At 52.2% G+C, this 13,863-nt stretch overlaps 1 protein-coding gene across 3 annotated transcripts; it reads right to left on the bottom strand.

Moving 5' to 3' along the window:
* Positions 1–1,954: 1,954 nt before the first annotated feature.
* Positions 1,955–12,176, bottom strand: DHDDS (dehydrodolichyl diphosphate synthase subunit). 3 transcript variants are annotated; one of them, XM_066638424.1, is made up of 9 exons: positions 12,086–12,176; positions 11,054–11,137; positions 9,939–10,055; positions 7,907–8,049; positions 6,573–6,689; positions 5,787–5,888; positions 5,406–5,520; positions 4,596–4,703; positions 1,955–2,465 (listed from the first exon to the last, which is right to left on the bottom strand). In XM_066638424.1, the coding sequence occupies exons 2-9, from the start codon at positions 11,114–11,116 to the stop codon at positions 2,232–2,234; spliced, it is 999 nt and encodes a 332-aa protein (XP_066494521.1). In that variant the 5' UTR covers positions 11,117–11,137; positions 12,086–12,176; the 3' UTR covers positions 1,955–2,231. The 3 variants fall into 3 exon arrangements, with proteins under 3 accessions (XP_066494521.1, XP_066494523.1, XP_066494522.1); XM_066638426.1 differs by having other exon boundaries at positions 9,939–10,051; positions 12,086–12,174; XM_066638425.1 differs by lacking the exon at positions 4,596–4,703.
* Positions 12,177–13,863: the final 1,687 nt, after the last annotated feature.

The raw sequence follows: 13,863 nt of genomic DNA, 5'->3' as shown, positions 1-13,863 counted from the left end.
GGGTACCAGTCTGTTTGGGGCATCTGCCAGCTGGAAGGAACCCATTTGCTAAGGAAGGGACTGACAGCCCAATCCTATGCCTGTCTACTCAGAACTAAGTCCCATTATGGTCAATGGGGCTTATGCCCAGGAAAGTGTGGATAGGATTGGAGCCTGAGACTAGACAAGAGGAGCCCCAACATCAAAGCTGGGTGCTGGTGGCTTACAACACAAAAGGCACAGGCTGGGAGCCAGGCAAGATGAGTTCAAGCCCAGCCAAGGGACTTGCCCTTGCAGCAAGGCAATCATTCCTTGCATGCCTGGCCAAAGGAAAGCATCTCATTCAAGTCACAGAGGCAGGATGCTGCAGACCTGGGAGCAATCCCCACCCCCACCCTGCGTCCCACTCGGAGGAGAGCTGAGGTGAGGAACAATCTCATGTTCTTAACTAGGGTGAGTAGAAGAAATCTCCCTCTGCCATCAAGGAGGCAACTAGTGTGCTCCAGTGAAGCTTTTTATTGAACTGTGATAGAGAAGCAGCTAAAAGGGAAACACAAAAGTGGGGTTGCCAACCATCTCCTCCTAACAGGGTTATTGTACCACTGCAAGTTATCCAAGAGATAACTTGTCAAATAACAGGTGCCAGTGAGGTCCAGTTCACTGTGCCAAGGAGCCATTGCGGCCTGACTGAAAGAAACCTTGCCAAGTAACAACTGGGCTCGCATTAGTCACTGCAGGCAGACAGGCTATATGCTTCCCTTAGGGTCTGGGATTCCCTCCCCCCTTTGCTTACCTGTGTCAGGTGTATTGTCCTTCCTCTCTTGGGTAGTGAGGCAGAGATTACAGTTTGGTGTTTGTTTCTTCTGGGGAGGGGGGAATACCTGCAATAAGAATTCTGGGAAGACAAGAGTTAACTGAATACTTGCCATACATGGTTTGTGTGCCAAGCACCCTTCCATCAAGGCTCCCATCACCAGTTACTCTTTGAGAGACTAGAGGTGTAGCCACATGGTGTGTCACTGGTGTCAGGTACTTGTCCCTCATCTGAAGCAGGGGGGCTTAGGATGGTGTATGTGGAATTGTCCTTGTCCCTCCCATGTCAAGCCCCAATCTCCTCCCTGTTCTGACCTCTCTGCTGGTGGAGTTGCTTTGGTATCGGAGTGACATCTGAGCTAGATTGGCTTAGAGTTTTTTTGCCATGTGGTGCATCCATCAGAGGGTGAATATCCACACCAGCAGGGCTGTATTACATTGGCATACACAGAGCTATGCTGGCACATCTGGAGCATTGGATTCAGCTGTTTGAAAAGGCACCTGCAAAAGCATTCTGCTTTGGACAGAATTACAAGTCTGCCATGACATCACTTTATTAATGGCATGATCATGTCATCAACTTTCTCACAGGTCTACCCTGCCTGACTGCTGAAAAATTTGGAAATTTGTTTCTTAGAGATATTCTCTCATGTCATCTAATAGTAAATATGCTTTGAGAAGTCCAGAGCGAATGCTGCTTTAGAGATACTCAGCACAATTTGGACTGTGGCTAGAATATCTACCCAAAGGTCTGTGGCACATACATAGCCATGCAGGAAGAACATTCTTCAGTACACTGAAGATAGTGGGGCATGTGCTTCTCTTGTCTGTGGGCTCAGAAAGTAGGTTGTCCTTTGAGACAGAGCCTCCCCTCAATTGCTAGTCACACAGACTCAAATACAGCCAAGTTGAAACCAAGGAATGGGGGCCAAAGAATCCCCTCCGAATCTCGTTATCCTCATTCCAGGCATCCTGACACACAGACTGTGCCTATACAGCAGCATTTTCCCTCCGACTTCGCCCACTGCAGCCTCCTGCAAGCAAGTTTTGAAGACTCCAAGAAGTCCTCAACACCGGCCCTCTCAGAGTTGTGGCATAGGAAGGCTGAAGCTTGGGAGGATGGAACTGACCCCCACAGCATGCACAGGTCTGGTCCCCAGGATCTATTCCACTTTGCCTTTTATTGACCAATTACATAACAAACGCCTTCTGTTCCATTACCAATATAAGCAGCTCAGTAAGGAAGTATACACTTCTCATTTCAGTCTCCATAACCACAGTTATGGTTGGAAATACAAGAGGCAAAGTCTTTTATATATCTACTGAGAACACTAAAACTTTGCATGTTCCCATCATCAAATGAACCACTCTGAGCAGCAGCTGGATTATCTGTGGCTCAACTCTCTGTCTCCCCCCCTTTCCGCACAAGCAGTCTCTTGTCATGCAGATGCTGAAACCAGTTTCTCCAGAAAGTCCGCTCTCTTGCGTTCCAGGGCTTGCAAGAAATCCTGGATCCTCTCCTCCCGTTTAGCCCTGCAGTCTTGTAAAAGCATCTGCCAAGCCTGAGGATCTCTGGGTGAAGACCCTTCTTGTTTCAGCTTCTCTGTCACCTGTGCCTTGTCATTTTCCAGCTGCTGCCACTTTCTTTCTTCCATGTACATATCCCTGGCTTTCTGAAATTAAAATTCAATTAAAAAAAAGATACATTCACCTTTTTCCTGACTTGTTTTCTCTAATGTAGATACACAGAGCCACAAATGTAGCAGAGATTACCAGCTGGGCTGGCCCCAAACCTGTGGTGTGTGAAGTGGCGTGCCAGATGCTGCCTCCTTCCCTGATTATGTGCAAACCTCTGCTCTTCTGACACTCTAGTCCACTATTCCTCTCCCCCACACTTCCGTTTTTGCTCCCTCTTCCTTTTCCAATCCAGGGAGTGGAAGGAGGATCAGCAGAGGTGAGCATGCAGACGGAAAAGGGCGCCCCCTGCCAGTTCACTGCCTGAGGCAACAACTTTAGCTGGCCTCAGGGATGGCCAGCCCTGACTACCACTCCACAGATGACGTGTTTATCCTCCAGGTTAATGCTTGTCAAATGTCTTGAGCCCTCCACTCTACTAAACATCTGCATTCACCATCCCTTCCCAGCAAATCCCGCATCAACTGTCTCCTCCACAAAAAAAGAGTACGCAGCTATCCTTGCATGCACATTTTGCAAACATTTCAGTGGACTGGGCAATGTTAAAGAAGTTTCCAACTCTGGTTTGCCACTTACGTGCAGCAGAATAAAATATCTCTGACTCCTCCTAAAAAATCACATAAAAGGATGCACCAGCATGTCCCAAACCAAGTTGGGCTAATGGGGGAAGTGACAGAGCAGGTTTCCTTCCCAGCAGATCCTAAAGGCAACTCAACACACAGGTCTTGGCTGGTAACCCCCCCCCCCGGTCATTCCACTCTTCTTTGGAGCTATGTACCCCCCCTTTCCAGGAATTTTGCACACTTCAGAGGTGCCCCAGTCCACTGCTGAGATCCACTGCCTTATGGTCTTCCTAGATTTCAGACATGTCTGAGATTATGGGTTATATAGGAGTTCTTTCATACAAGGAAGGAAACCTTAGGACACAAGTCTTAGGCTGTAATCCTATCCTGATCTACTTGGTTGTAAGCCCAATTGACTATAATAGGATTTAGTTCTGAGTAGACATGCACAGGATTGGGCTCTTAGTGGCGTAGCCACCCTGGAGCCCAGGGCAAAGTTAAAAATGATGCCCCCCATGTCACACCTGGAAGTGACATCACTTCCAGGTGCAACACCACACCTGCTATTTTTTTTTAAAATAAAAAATAAAAAAATCTACTGCCTCCCCCCCCCCCCCACAGAGCAAGAGGAACAAGCAGTCAGAGACTGTGATCCCCACTGCCCCTCTTGCAAAGAGTGCAGTTTTCTCCTGGCACTTTTTGCAAGAGGCACAGGCTGCAATTGGGGGGAGGGGCACAACTGCATGGCCAGGTGGCCAGACTGTTGCCCCCATGCAGCCTGGTGCAATTACCCCTGCACCCCCTCTAGCTATGCTGCTGGTCTTAATTAAATATGTAGAAAAATGGTGAGGAATGATTAAAATATTTCCAGCGTGAATGAAATTCACATACAGAAGAGATCCTAGAATATGGTAAAAAAGGACATGGGGGAACATGCACTGGAATTCTCAGGATGCTTGTGCAGAAGGATGGAAGCTCAAGGACACCGTCCATTTGAAGCTGAGCCAAGAGGCATACTTCATTTTCAGCAGAAAAATCTGCTAAAACAACTGTTTGCCTGCCTGTTCCAAGACTTAGGCCAGGGCAGCCTGAAGATAGATCAGGATCAATTTGGAGACGGGGAAACAGGTATCAGATTCCCAATAGTTCATTAAGAACCATTCACTGTCTCTAGTCCCTGCCACAGCTGGCCTAGTCTCTCAGCCTGTGTTCTTCCCCTATTCAGGAATATGAACCCTTTACCTAGATCTTAGGGCAGCTTTGTCAGCAAGACAAGTTTGCTGTTGTGCAAGTCCCTGATTTGCAATAACTTAAATAAACGTTTGTACTTGTACACGCATGTCACTCCAGCAGGAATTGGCCCCTCTAGAGCCACCACTTTGCACCCCCACTATAGTGCGCTGGCTCTGCTTTGTAGATCTCAGGATTCCAGGAAGGCTGGAGTCTGCTCACCCAGAACTTGGGAGAGTTTGGTAATATATATGTCCATGGATGGCTTTGGAGTTGCTTTTTTTCCATCACCCTTTCCCTTCTAGGACAAATTACCTGCAAAGCATTGTAGTTCATCTGGAATCGAAGGATGGCCCCCCACAAATTCCAGAAGGAATATTCTGGCCAGAGCACAGGCTGGAACACTAGGCAGGCATGTGACGTCTGCAGAAAGACAGACCATGTGGGTATTTAGTGCTGCCTTCAATGAAGGGATGGCAAGCAAGGCTGCTGCTGTGGTTATTCTAGAACCAATTACCCAAGGACTTTTTATTTATATGCCACACACACGAATACACATTTGTTGCATCAGGAGTTATAGATGCTGATGAGTGGCTTGGGGTGTCAGAACATCAAGATCAGCAATTAGAAGACACAAGAAGGGACCTGTTAGAATGTAACTCCCCCCCCCCCGATCCTTTCAGTGAGAAGGAAGAGCTGCTGAGAGTTGCAAGTGGGAGGGAAGAGGCTTGGGGCTTCCGGACAATGCGCCAGGAAGCACCCATCCTCAAGGCCCAATTCTCAATCCCTCTCAAGGGGTCCTGACAGCGCAGGAGGGCTCAGTCCCCATTCCCTGCCAACAGGCCTGATGGTTCAGGCAAGCGCAGACTTGCTTGGAATAATTTGGTTCCTCTGAAAGCTGCAGTCCCATGACGTCTCCACCATCCCTCATACTATGCACACAGATCTCTCTGGTGGTTCAAGTGGGGAGGCAACAGAAAGGCTTCCCAAATGCAAAGAATTTCCCCAGTCTTTCCCACAGGCTCCCAGCACCAAAGCACTGCTATTACCAAAAGGACCCAGCAGGCCACCAAGGGAGGATCTTGCCACACAGCAGGTGCCTGGTGAGCTGCACTTCAGCTTTACCTGCCAGAGCAGGAAATCGCTAAGGCGGACCTCTCCAGACGTTCTGATCAGGATGTCCGGATGGGGAGACTTGCAGGAATAGAGGCACTTGTCAATGAGCGATTCTGACACGTCACTAAGGGAGAAAGGGAAGACTTCTCTTGGTAAAGTCACACTTATCAGCAAGATGCACAACCAGTCGGCCAGGGCCCAGTACAGAGATCGCTGCCAGATCAGGCCCAGAGGCCCATCAAGTCCAGCATCTGCTTAAGCCATTTCTGAAGCCAGTGTTGCATATATGCAACAGGGACCAAATGTGTACACCTGGGGGCTGGGCAGAAATGGGTTGAGTGGGAGCACATGTGGGAGAGATTGGCCCTGTGCCCCACTTGCCAAGGTCACCTGGGCTGAAGCAGTCCTTGCTCGACACCCCAGGCCAGCTCTTGCACTGCATGGCTAATCTCTTCTCTGGACGTGTACGCCAAGCAGATGTTCAGGAAACACCTTTAAAAAAGGAAAGAAGGAGGTGAGAGGAAGTAGTCCAGTGAAGGATGCTGCCGCCATACGGAGGGCAGGAGAACGGGATGGGAGAGCTCACTGTGGCCAGGAAGACGAGCCTGGCTCTGGCTGTCTGAGGAATGGGTGCAAACTGCAGGAAGCTTCCCCCCACACCCAGCCAGAAAGAACCGGGCAGAGCAAAGGACATTCTGCCCACTGGCTGGGGAACAAGGACTGACAGGCAGCCTTTTGGGATGATATTAGTCAGGGCCATTCTAAGGAGCTGCAGGGTCCAATTGGAAACATTTTTTGCGGGGCCCAAGTTCACAGCCAAGGTCTGTACAGAGGCAGAGATACAAATAAAATTACAGACTACATATCTCTATGGTAGAATGGAAAGCACTCAAAACGTGCACTTAAAAATTTCATGTGAGTTAATGGATCACATGGACCTAAGCACCTTTTAATACAAAACTGCATACAAGACTAGATTACACTAGCGCAGGGTACCCACAGCCGGAGAACCCAACTGGGAGCAGCTGGCTTAAAACTGGCCCTGGCTGTAGCGTTTCTGTAAGCCGTCTTGGAGATCACTTATCAAAAACTGGGTCAGAAATTGATAAGGAGCCCATGCGGAAAGCAAGAAGCCTGTACACGAGTGGAAGTGCAAGGAATCGGGGCCAGACTTACGAATTGTAGCGACTTGTTGTTAGCTCAATTTTCGCAATCAGCTGCTGGATGTCTTGTGGAAGAAGAGTCAGGTCCCCCAGCATGCGAACACACACACCATGTTTCTCTAAATTTTCCCTGTAGTGAAAGGAGAGAATTGTGTCTGCCATGTCCAGCCTTAACAAGCCAAACCCTCATGAGTCAAGAGGACACAGACAACTACAGAATAAACCTGCAAGACCTTGATGACCCTCCTCTGCCTCCGAGACATTGTCTGCAACCTTGTTCTTGAGAGCAGAGACCAGGGTGCGGAATAAATCGAAAGAGGCTTCCCAAATACATAATTTTGAAAGACGTCAAGAGCAGCAAGATCTGAGCAATTTCAGCCAAGCCCTCCAGAACCATTGGTCAAAAGATGCCCAGCCACTCCTTGTTCAAAGTGCAAACAAGTTAACCAAAATGCAGCAAAGTGTTGCATCCCTGTCTCCCGAGGACTCCCACTGTGTTCATGGAGGCCAATTCCCAGTTAAGTGTGCAGAGTAATGCAGCCTTGGGTCCCATTAATTAAGCCATGGTTAAGGGAAGGACAAGTCTTGTGAATCCTAGAAGATGCTGGAACTCTGGGGACCAGTGTCTGATCCTCCTGTATCCAGGTTCCCTCATACAACCCAAAGCTTATCATGCAAGTAATTCATTTGTAGCAATCGTACAGCACTTTTCGTAAGTGCACGTAAAGCTTTCCACGTGCATCATCTTTCAACAGACAAGTAGAGCAGCATTTTCCAATCTTACCAGCCTTGTAACACCCTAGGAACCCAAAATCGGTTGTGATGACATGAAAGGCATCACAGGTGATGTCACTGCCACTTACTTCTGGGATTGGAGGCCTAGCACAACCCCTGACATAATAATATAGCAGGCAGAGTCAGAGCAGGCAGAAGAACTACCCCCAGTGAACAGTTTTTGTGTGCTGCAGCTGTGCCCACTGCAGAGACTCCTGCTGATGCTGGGAGACTCACACTGTGAGACAAGAAATCTGAAACCATGGCGCAGTCTGTGCAACCACCATTTCTTATGGCAACAGAAACTGCAAGAACGTGGAACGTTTTTCCAGCATCTGCTGGCATAGAAGGAGCCCCCAGAAACCTCCTGCTTTGCCACATTTTGGCTCATCTGCTGAACTGCACAACTCTGCCCTCAATGTTTGATCTGCATTTCCTGCTGGAGACCAGGGGAATGTGCATCGCAGTTTCAGAGCATAACAAGAACTTCACATTTTTCAGCACTGCAGCTGTGCTATCTGGGTAGATCTGCCTCAAAGCTAATGGGTGTGGGAGACTAGAGTAGAATCTTACTGTTCTTCTAGAAGACGGGTGAATTTTTGCCTCGCCAGCTCCATGAGCCCATCCACTTCCTCCTTGGATCGCTTAAAATTCTCAATGCTGAAGGCATAAACAGTGACTTCCCGGATCCCCAGACTCAAGCACCACTGCAGTGTCTGCAAAGTGAAAGAAGGTTGGTCAGGGCTCAAGTGATAATAAACTAGTTGCTGGAAGGAGCCAGGATGGTGCAATGCAGTGCAGTGGTTCCCAAACTGCGAGCAGTGGCTCTCTGGGGAGCCGTGGAATCCAGCTATGGGAGCCACCGAATCCCCACAAAAAACCCACCGCCCTGTGGGCACACGATTGTGGCTCTAAAGGGGAGCCATGGACAATGGGCCTCGGCACGTCAAGGGAACCGCCATTCAAAAGAGTCTGAGAACCACTGGTGTAGTGGTTGGGCAGTTGGACCTGCAAGGTCCAGGTTGAAATTCCTGCTTAGCTAGGAAGCTTCCAGGGTGACTTTAGGCCAGTCACTGTCTCTCAGCCTCACCTACCTCGTAGGGTTGTTGTGAGGACAAAAGGAGGGAAGGAACCATGTACACCACCCTTAGCTGCCTGGAGGAAGGGCGGTATAAAAATGTGAATGAATGAATGAATGAATGAATGAATGAATGAATGAAGTACAAGCCCTGGGCTAGAAGATGCAGCTGAACACCTGAGAGAAATTACACCAATGCCAGCAGAAGCATTCTGTGGCCACAGAGTAACTGGGACACGTGACCAGATAACAGAAGATGTTTTTCATGGACTATACCACTGGAGGTAAAACACTGCACTTTTTATTACTCTCCCTGCAGGCAGAAATCTAGCAAAAGGAGAATGGTTTGGTCTCACCTCCTGTTCTCCACTCTAGCATGCTGTTTTTCTATACAAGGGAGGGATGTTTCTCCCCCACTGGAAAGGATTCAAACACTGAGAAGCAGACACCCATCAAAGGATTTACCAACTGAAAATGACAAATGCATTCAGTGTACCACAGAGTCTTCTAAAGGGCTGCTGTGCAGTGATTCCTGAAAGACTGACCAAGACAAGCTCCTCGTTCAGCCTAAATATGAATCCCAGGTACAATGCAGTTCTCCAACATGACTGAACAGGTTTGACCTCATCCATCCAGCAGTGAAAGATGCACATCCTCAGTTCAAAAGACTTCCCATGCGGTTTCTGCCACTAGGATGCCCCAATAAAACATGACTTGATGGCAAGAGAAAATGTATGTAATGAACTCTAAAACCACACTCGAGTCTAAACAAATCCACCTCCAATATTTATGAGCAGCAGGTTTCTTGTCCTCAAGAACTTTGAAGAGAGTGCACAGTGACTCAGGACAGACTATCCAGCACAACTTTTCTATCATTCTTTCGTTTTTATTTTTCTTGTTCTATTATTTACACAGCACCCTCCGTGTGTATGGTGTTTTATGCAGAGTAGAAAAGCAAGTTTCTGGCCTGAAGGCCTTACAGATTAGGTACCTGTTTACTATTGCCTTCTCCGGTAAACCACTCTGAAAGTGGGAAAAATGGTCTACAAGCACTACACAAAGCAAACAGCCCATACCTCTCCAACTTTTGGTCCCCACAGCTATGGCACCACAGCACCTCACACCCTCTATTGTACCCAACTGACTGTGCAGCTAAAAAAACATCTAGCAAGCTGCTCGGGAAATGAAGAAATGAATAAAAAAGAAAATATCGGTGGGCAAGAAAGAATCACACACACACTGCTTGCACCCGAGGGTGGCAGGCATGGGACACATCCAAAGAAAGTTAGGCTTGCATCGTAAGGTGTCCTTCCTCCCACGGGTTTGGGTTAAGGAGACTCCTTCCGCAGAAGGACGGAAATCTGAGGACACAATCCTGCCCCATGACCAAGAGACTGGGGAGCTCCTTCTCCCACTCACTTCAGTGACTCCCTGCCTGTGGACTTCACCTGGGCTGGAAAACGCCCAGCAGCCACCACTCCCTCCTTGCCTCCCAAGAGCCCCTCATGGAGAAAAGAGCCTCCCCACCTCTGTCAGTTTGGCAAATCCCTGGGAATGTCCCTCCAGCTTCTTCACTTTCTGCTTCTCAGCAAAACGGCGATTTCCATCCATGATGAAGGCGATGTGTCTGGGCATGGGACCTGCCTGGGCGCAAGACAAAATGGGAGGGTGAGCAGTAGGAACAGGTGGGGGGGGTCAGAAAGGCCCAGAAAAAGGTCACACGAAAAGGCCTCCCTTTCTCAAGAAGCGAGGGGCGGACTTAGTGCTCTGCTGCAGGCCGCAAAAGGCCCTGGGTTGGCACTCTTCGCAGGCTTCCAAGCCTGAAGCCTTGTGGGTGGAGACGTGGGGCAGGGTCCTCCCTCTGCAGTGGCACAGAGGTGTGGAAGCTCACTCTGCTCCTTCCTTCCTTTCAGGCGCCAGGGCAGGCAGCCTCTTCCACAGGGCTCAGAGCCTGGCTGCCTCTTTCCCCTCTCTCTGCCGTGTGTTCAGTGCATTAATTTCCATCTCTTCAGGGGAGTCACGCCAGATTTTGACATCCCGCTTCCCCCTTTTTTCAGAGAGAAGCAGGGCAGGTTGCAAGACTCTAACATGAATTATAAAGCCAGCAGACAAAACCCTGTCACCCCCTTGATGATTAGGAGTCTCAAGCTCTGGCAGGCTTCTTTGGGGAGACTTCCATAATGGGGGGGGGGGCTGAAGGAAAAGAGCACCCACTGGTTTTAACACAGCAGAATTATTAATTTGGTGCTTCTCAAGTCTCACTTGCTGGATTGGACCAGTCAGATGCCTCTTGGAGCCCGCAATAAGGCGACAACCTTAATCAGGATACCCGGTAGGAGCCTCTGTTGTGCAGCGCTGTGTGCCCGGGAAGCTCCCTCTAAACTACAACTAATTGCCCGCTGGAGTCAAGTCTTGCACGCACACCCCACGCTATGTGTAGCGCAAGGCACATAGCTAAACTGGTGTCCAGCAGGGACTTGCAATGGGTGGCTCCTGCGCGTGGGTTGTGATTGCTAGCGTGCCTCACACGGCAGTGGTGCTACTTTTTGAAGGACTGGTGGGGAGGCTCTGCCTCACCTGCCTCCGCACCCACCACATGTCCCTAGTGTCCAGGCCTGCACAACCATCGCTTTCTTGCTCACCCGAATCACCCCGACGCCAAGTCGCTCCCAGAAGGACAGTTCTCCCTCTCGAATCCACGACATTGTCCTTTCTCAGAGATGCTCCTGCAGAGGAAGAGGAGGAGGAGATGGGCTCAAGCAAGAAGTTTTGTGTCCCAGCGTCATCCCTGTTAGTCTACAAGATGCACCGGCCCCCCTCCTCTTGGAACCTCCCGCTGCCGATCTCGGGTGGGGTGGAGTTTGCACCCCAAACAGGGGCTGCAGACTCGCGAGCCTGCTTTGTCCTGTTCAGATGTGACGATGCCTCTCGCCACCGGACACTCCCAAGCCAAGGACTGCAGCAAACCCGTCAACTGGAGGTTGGGGTGGGAGTGTGACCTGCTTTGCAGCAGGAGGCAGGCAGGCTTTGGCCGGCCAGCTGGAGGCCACTTTGCTGTGCCACACAATGCCCCCCGTGCTCCCGGCTCCCACAAAGAAGCCACGGGTCAGATTCTGAGACCTGTGAGCAGAAGGAGAGGGGCTGCCCGTCCAGCCCTGTCCTGCGGCTCCCTGCACAAGAGTGGCACAGCAGTTGCGCTCCTGCTTGTGCAGCGGACTGCAGGAGGGGACGTGCCAAGGGGGCCGTGCTGGGATGGGAGAGCAAAAGTGGGGGCGAGGCAAAGCCCCCCAGCTGTGCCCGGCCACCAAAGGTCTTCCCCGCCGAGCCCTGGCAGCAGCGCCCAGGAAGGCTCCTCTCTGCTCAAGTGCAGCCAGCCAGCGGGCCAGCCAGTGCAGGCAGAGGGTGACGGCAGGTCTGGGGGGGGCTGCTCCCCTCGCTGGCTGTCCTTCCAGACGGGCCTGGCTGCGTGGGGAGCGGAGTCGGGAGCTGCTCGGAATGGGAGCCCGGTTCCCCCGGCAGGCGGATCTGGAGGCTCCCCCGAGCCCGGTCTACCCGCAGCGGCTTTGGGCTCCAGCCCAGCAAGCTCCCCGGCAGCCGCGGAGCGCAGCGGGACTCGCTTCCGAGCGGACCTGCCTCGCCTGCCCTGCCCAGGAGGGCGCGGGCCCGCGGCTCACCTGCCTGCCCGCCCGCCGCTGCCGCCCTCCGCGGCTCGGGCTCTTGTGCAGCCGCCGCGCCGCGCCCTTCCGCCGATGTCACCGCGAGCCGCGCGGCCGGCCGGCCCCCGGAGGAGGAGGAGCCGCCGCCGCCGCCGCCTGGGGAGCCGCCTGAGTCAGCTGGCCGGGCCGGGCCGGGCCGGGCGCCGCGTGGCTGCTGCAGCGGGGAGGCTGCAGGCGGCGCGCCTTGGCGGGGAGGGAGCGGCGCCGCGCTGGGTGGCGCTGCCTCCGACTGCGCTCCGGGCCGCGCTCCGCACCCGGCGGGACCTGCTTCCGAGTGGGCGTGCCTCCGATGGCGCTCCGAGGAGGCAGTCCGGGCGCGCTTCCTGGACGGGTCTCTTCGGCCGAGGAGACGCGCGTCCTGCGCTCTCAGTGCGCGCAGGGCGCTCGGAAGAGAGGCTCCGCCGGGCTTCTGCTCCCCTGCCCGGGCAGTGCCCGGCTCGCTCCCGGCCTCCCCCTGGTGGAGCGGGACCGGCAGCAAGGCGGCACAGCGCCGAGCCCGCAGGCCACTGTCCCCTGGCTCGGAGAGCAAGCCAAGCCTGAAGCCGCTGGTCTGGAACGCCCCGGAGGGGGCCGCTGCAGCCCAACGAAACAACCCAGGAGAGGGTTTGGGACCTTCCCTGCGAGAACCAGCCTCCAGCACTGCCCTCTCGCAGGCCCTTCCCTGCAGAAACCCTCCTGTGGGAGGCGCACTGCGCATGTGCAGGCTCATCTCAGCTGTGTGGTGCTTATTAGCAGTGCTCATATACCGCTTTTCAGCAAGAGGTTCAGAGAAATCAGACGGTTCCCTGTCCCGAAAGGGCTCACAATCTCCAAGATGCCAGAGAGCACCAGCCACTAGAAGAGGCACTGCTGGGCGAGGAGGGCCAGTTACTCCTCCCCTCCCAATAAAAGAGGAGCACCCGCTGAAAAAGTGCCTCTGACCCAGTGAGGGTCCAGATGCCTGAGAGAGAAGAAAGAAGGGCTTGCTTCCACAAGTGCTCAGGCACTGTGAATTTACTGTCGCTGTCTGCCCGAACCACAACACAGAGTGACCCCTCCTTTTCTTTCCTTGCACTCAGAGCAGCCCTGCTGCAGGCCTGCATCAAGCACCCCTGCCAGGGAGCTGTGCAAAGCTCTGCGAATACATCTGTCACTTATGTGTGGACACCAGTGTGGAGCCTGAATTGGACAGTCCAAGTTCAACAGACAACAGAGTTCCCTTCATCAGAAAAGAAGGCATGAATATTCTGTGCTCTCAGAAGCACAGGGACAAGCACTGCAAATAGGAGGGAACACCCTGCACATGCTCAGAGGCATTTAGTGTGTGATGCTAGAATGTTTGCAGACAAAGGCTGGCAATTTTTGAGAGTGCTCAGGGCCTCCCTTGCCCCGCCCCTCCCTCTGACCCCATGAGATAAGCATGCATTCTGCTTGTTTCATTGTTCCTGCTGGAAACCCTGCTTCCTTCACCTCCAGAGCATACAGTTTTGTCCTGGAAGATCCTCCTGGGTCAGGCTGTAGGCTAGGAAGCCCCAGCAAGGGCTGTTTTGTTCTTTGCCTCTCTCACCTGACCAGGATCCTCCTGAGCCTGACCAGCAGACGTTCAGCAGGGGAAACCTCTTGCTGCAGGTGGAAGCAACAGTGGAGAAACCTCAGCTGCTGCCTGCCCTGCTGTCGTGAAGGAAGAGTGGTCTGCAGTGGAGCACCTGTTATTTAATGCTTGTGTCTGTTCCTTGTGCGTTTCCAGGGGGCTGCCA

Source organism: Tiliqua scincoides, chromosome 10 (genome assembly GCF_035046505.1).
Source record: "Tiliqua scincoides isolate rTilSci1 chromosome 10, rTilSci1.hap2, whole genome shotgun sequence".
NCBI lineage: Eukaryota > Metazoa > Chordata > Lepidosauria > Squamata > Scincidae > Tiliqua > Tiliqua scincoides.
This window is presented reverse-complemented; position numbering and strand designations above follow the sequence as displayed.

What these genes read in the sequence shown, in the direction of transcription:
- DHDDS (XM_066638424.1), bottom strand. Translation starts at nt 11,116, where the DNA reads ATGTCGTGGATTCGAGAGGGAGAACTGTCCTTCTGGGAGCGACTTGGC. An exon ending in ACAACAAGTCGCTACAATTC is followed by an intron (nt 5,889 to 6,572) that starts GTAAGTCTGGCC and finishes CCTTTTTTAAAG; the next exon opens with GTGTTTCCTGAACATCTGCT. An exon ending in CAAGGACTGCTTCAGCCCAG is followed by an intron (nt 5,521 to 5,786) that starts GTGACCTTGGCA and finishes TTTCTCCCTTAG; the next exon opens with TGACGTGTCAGAATCGCTCA.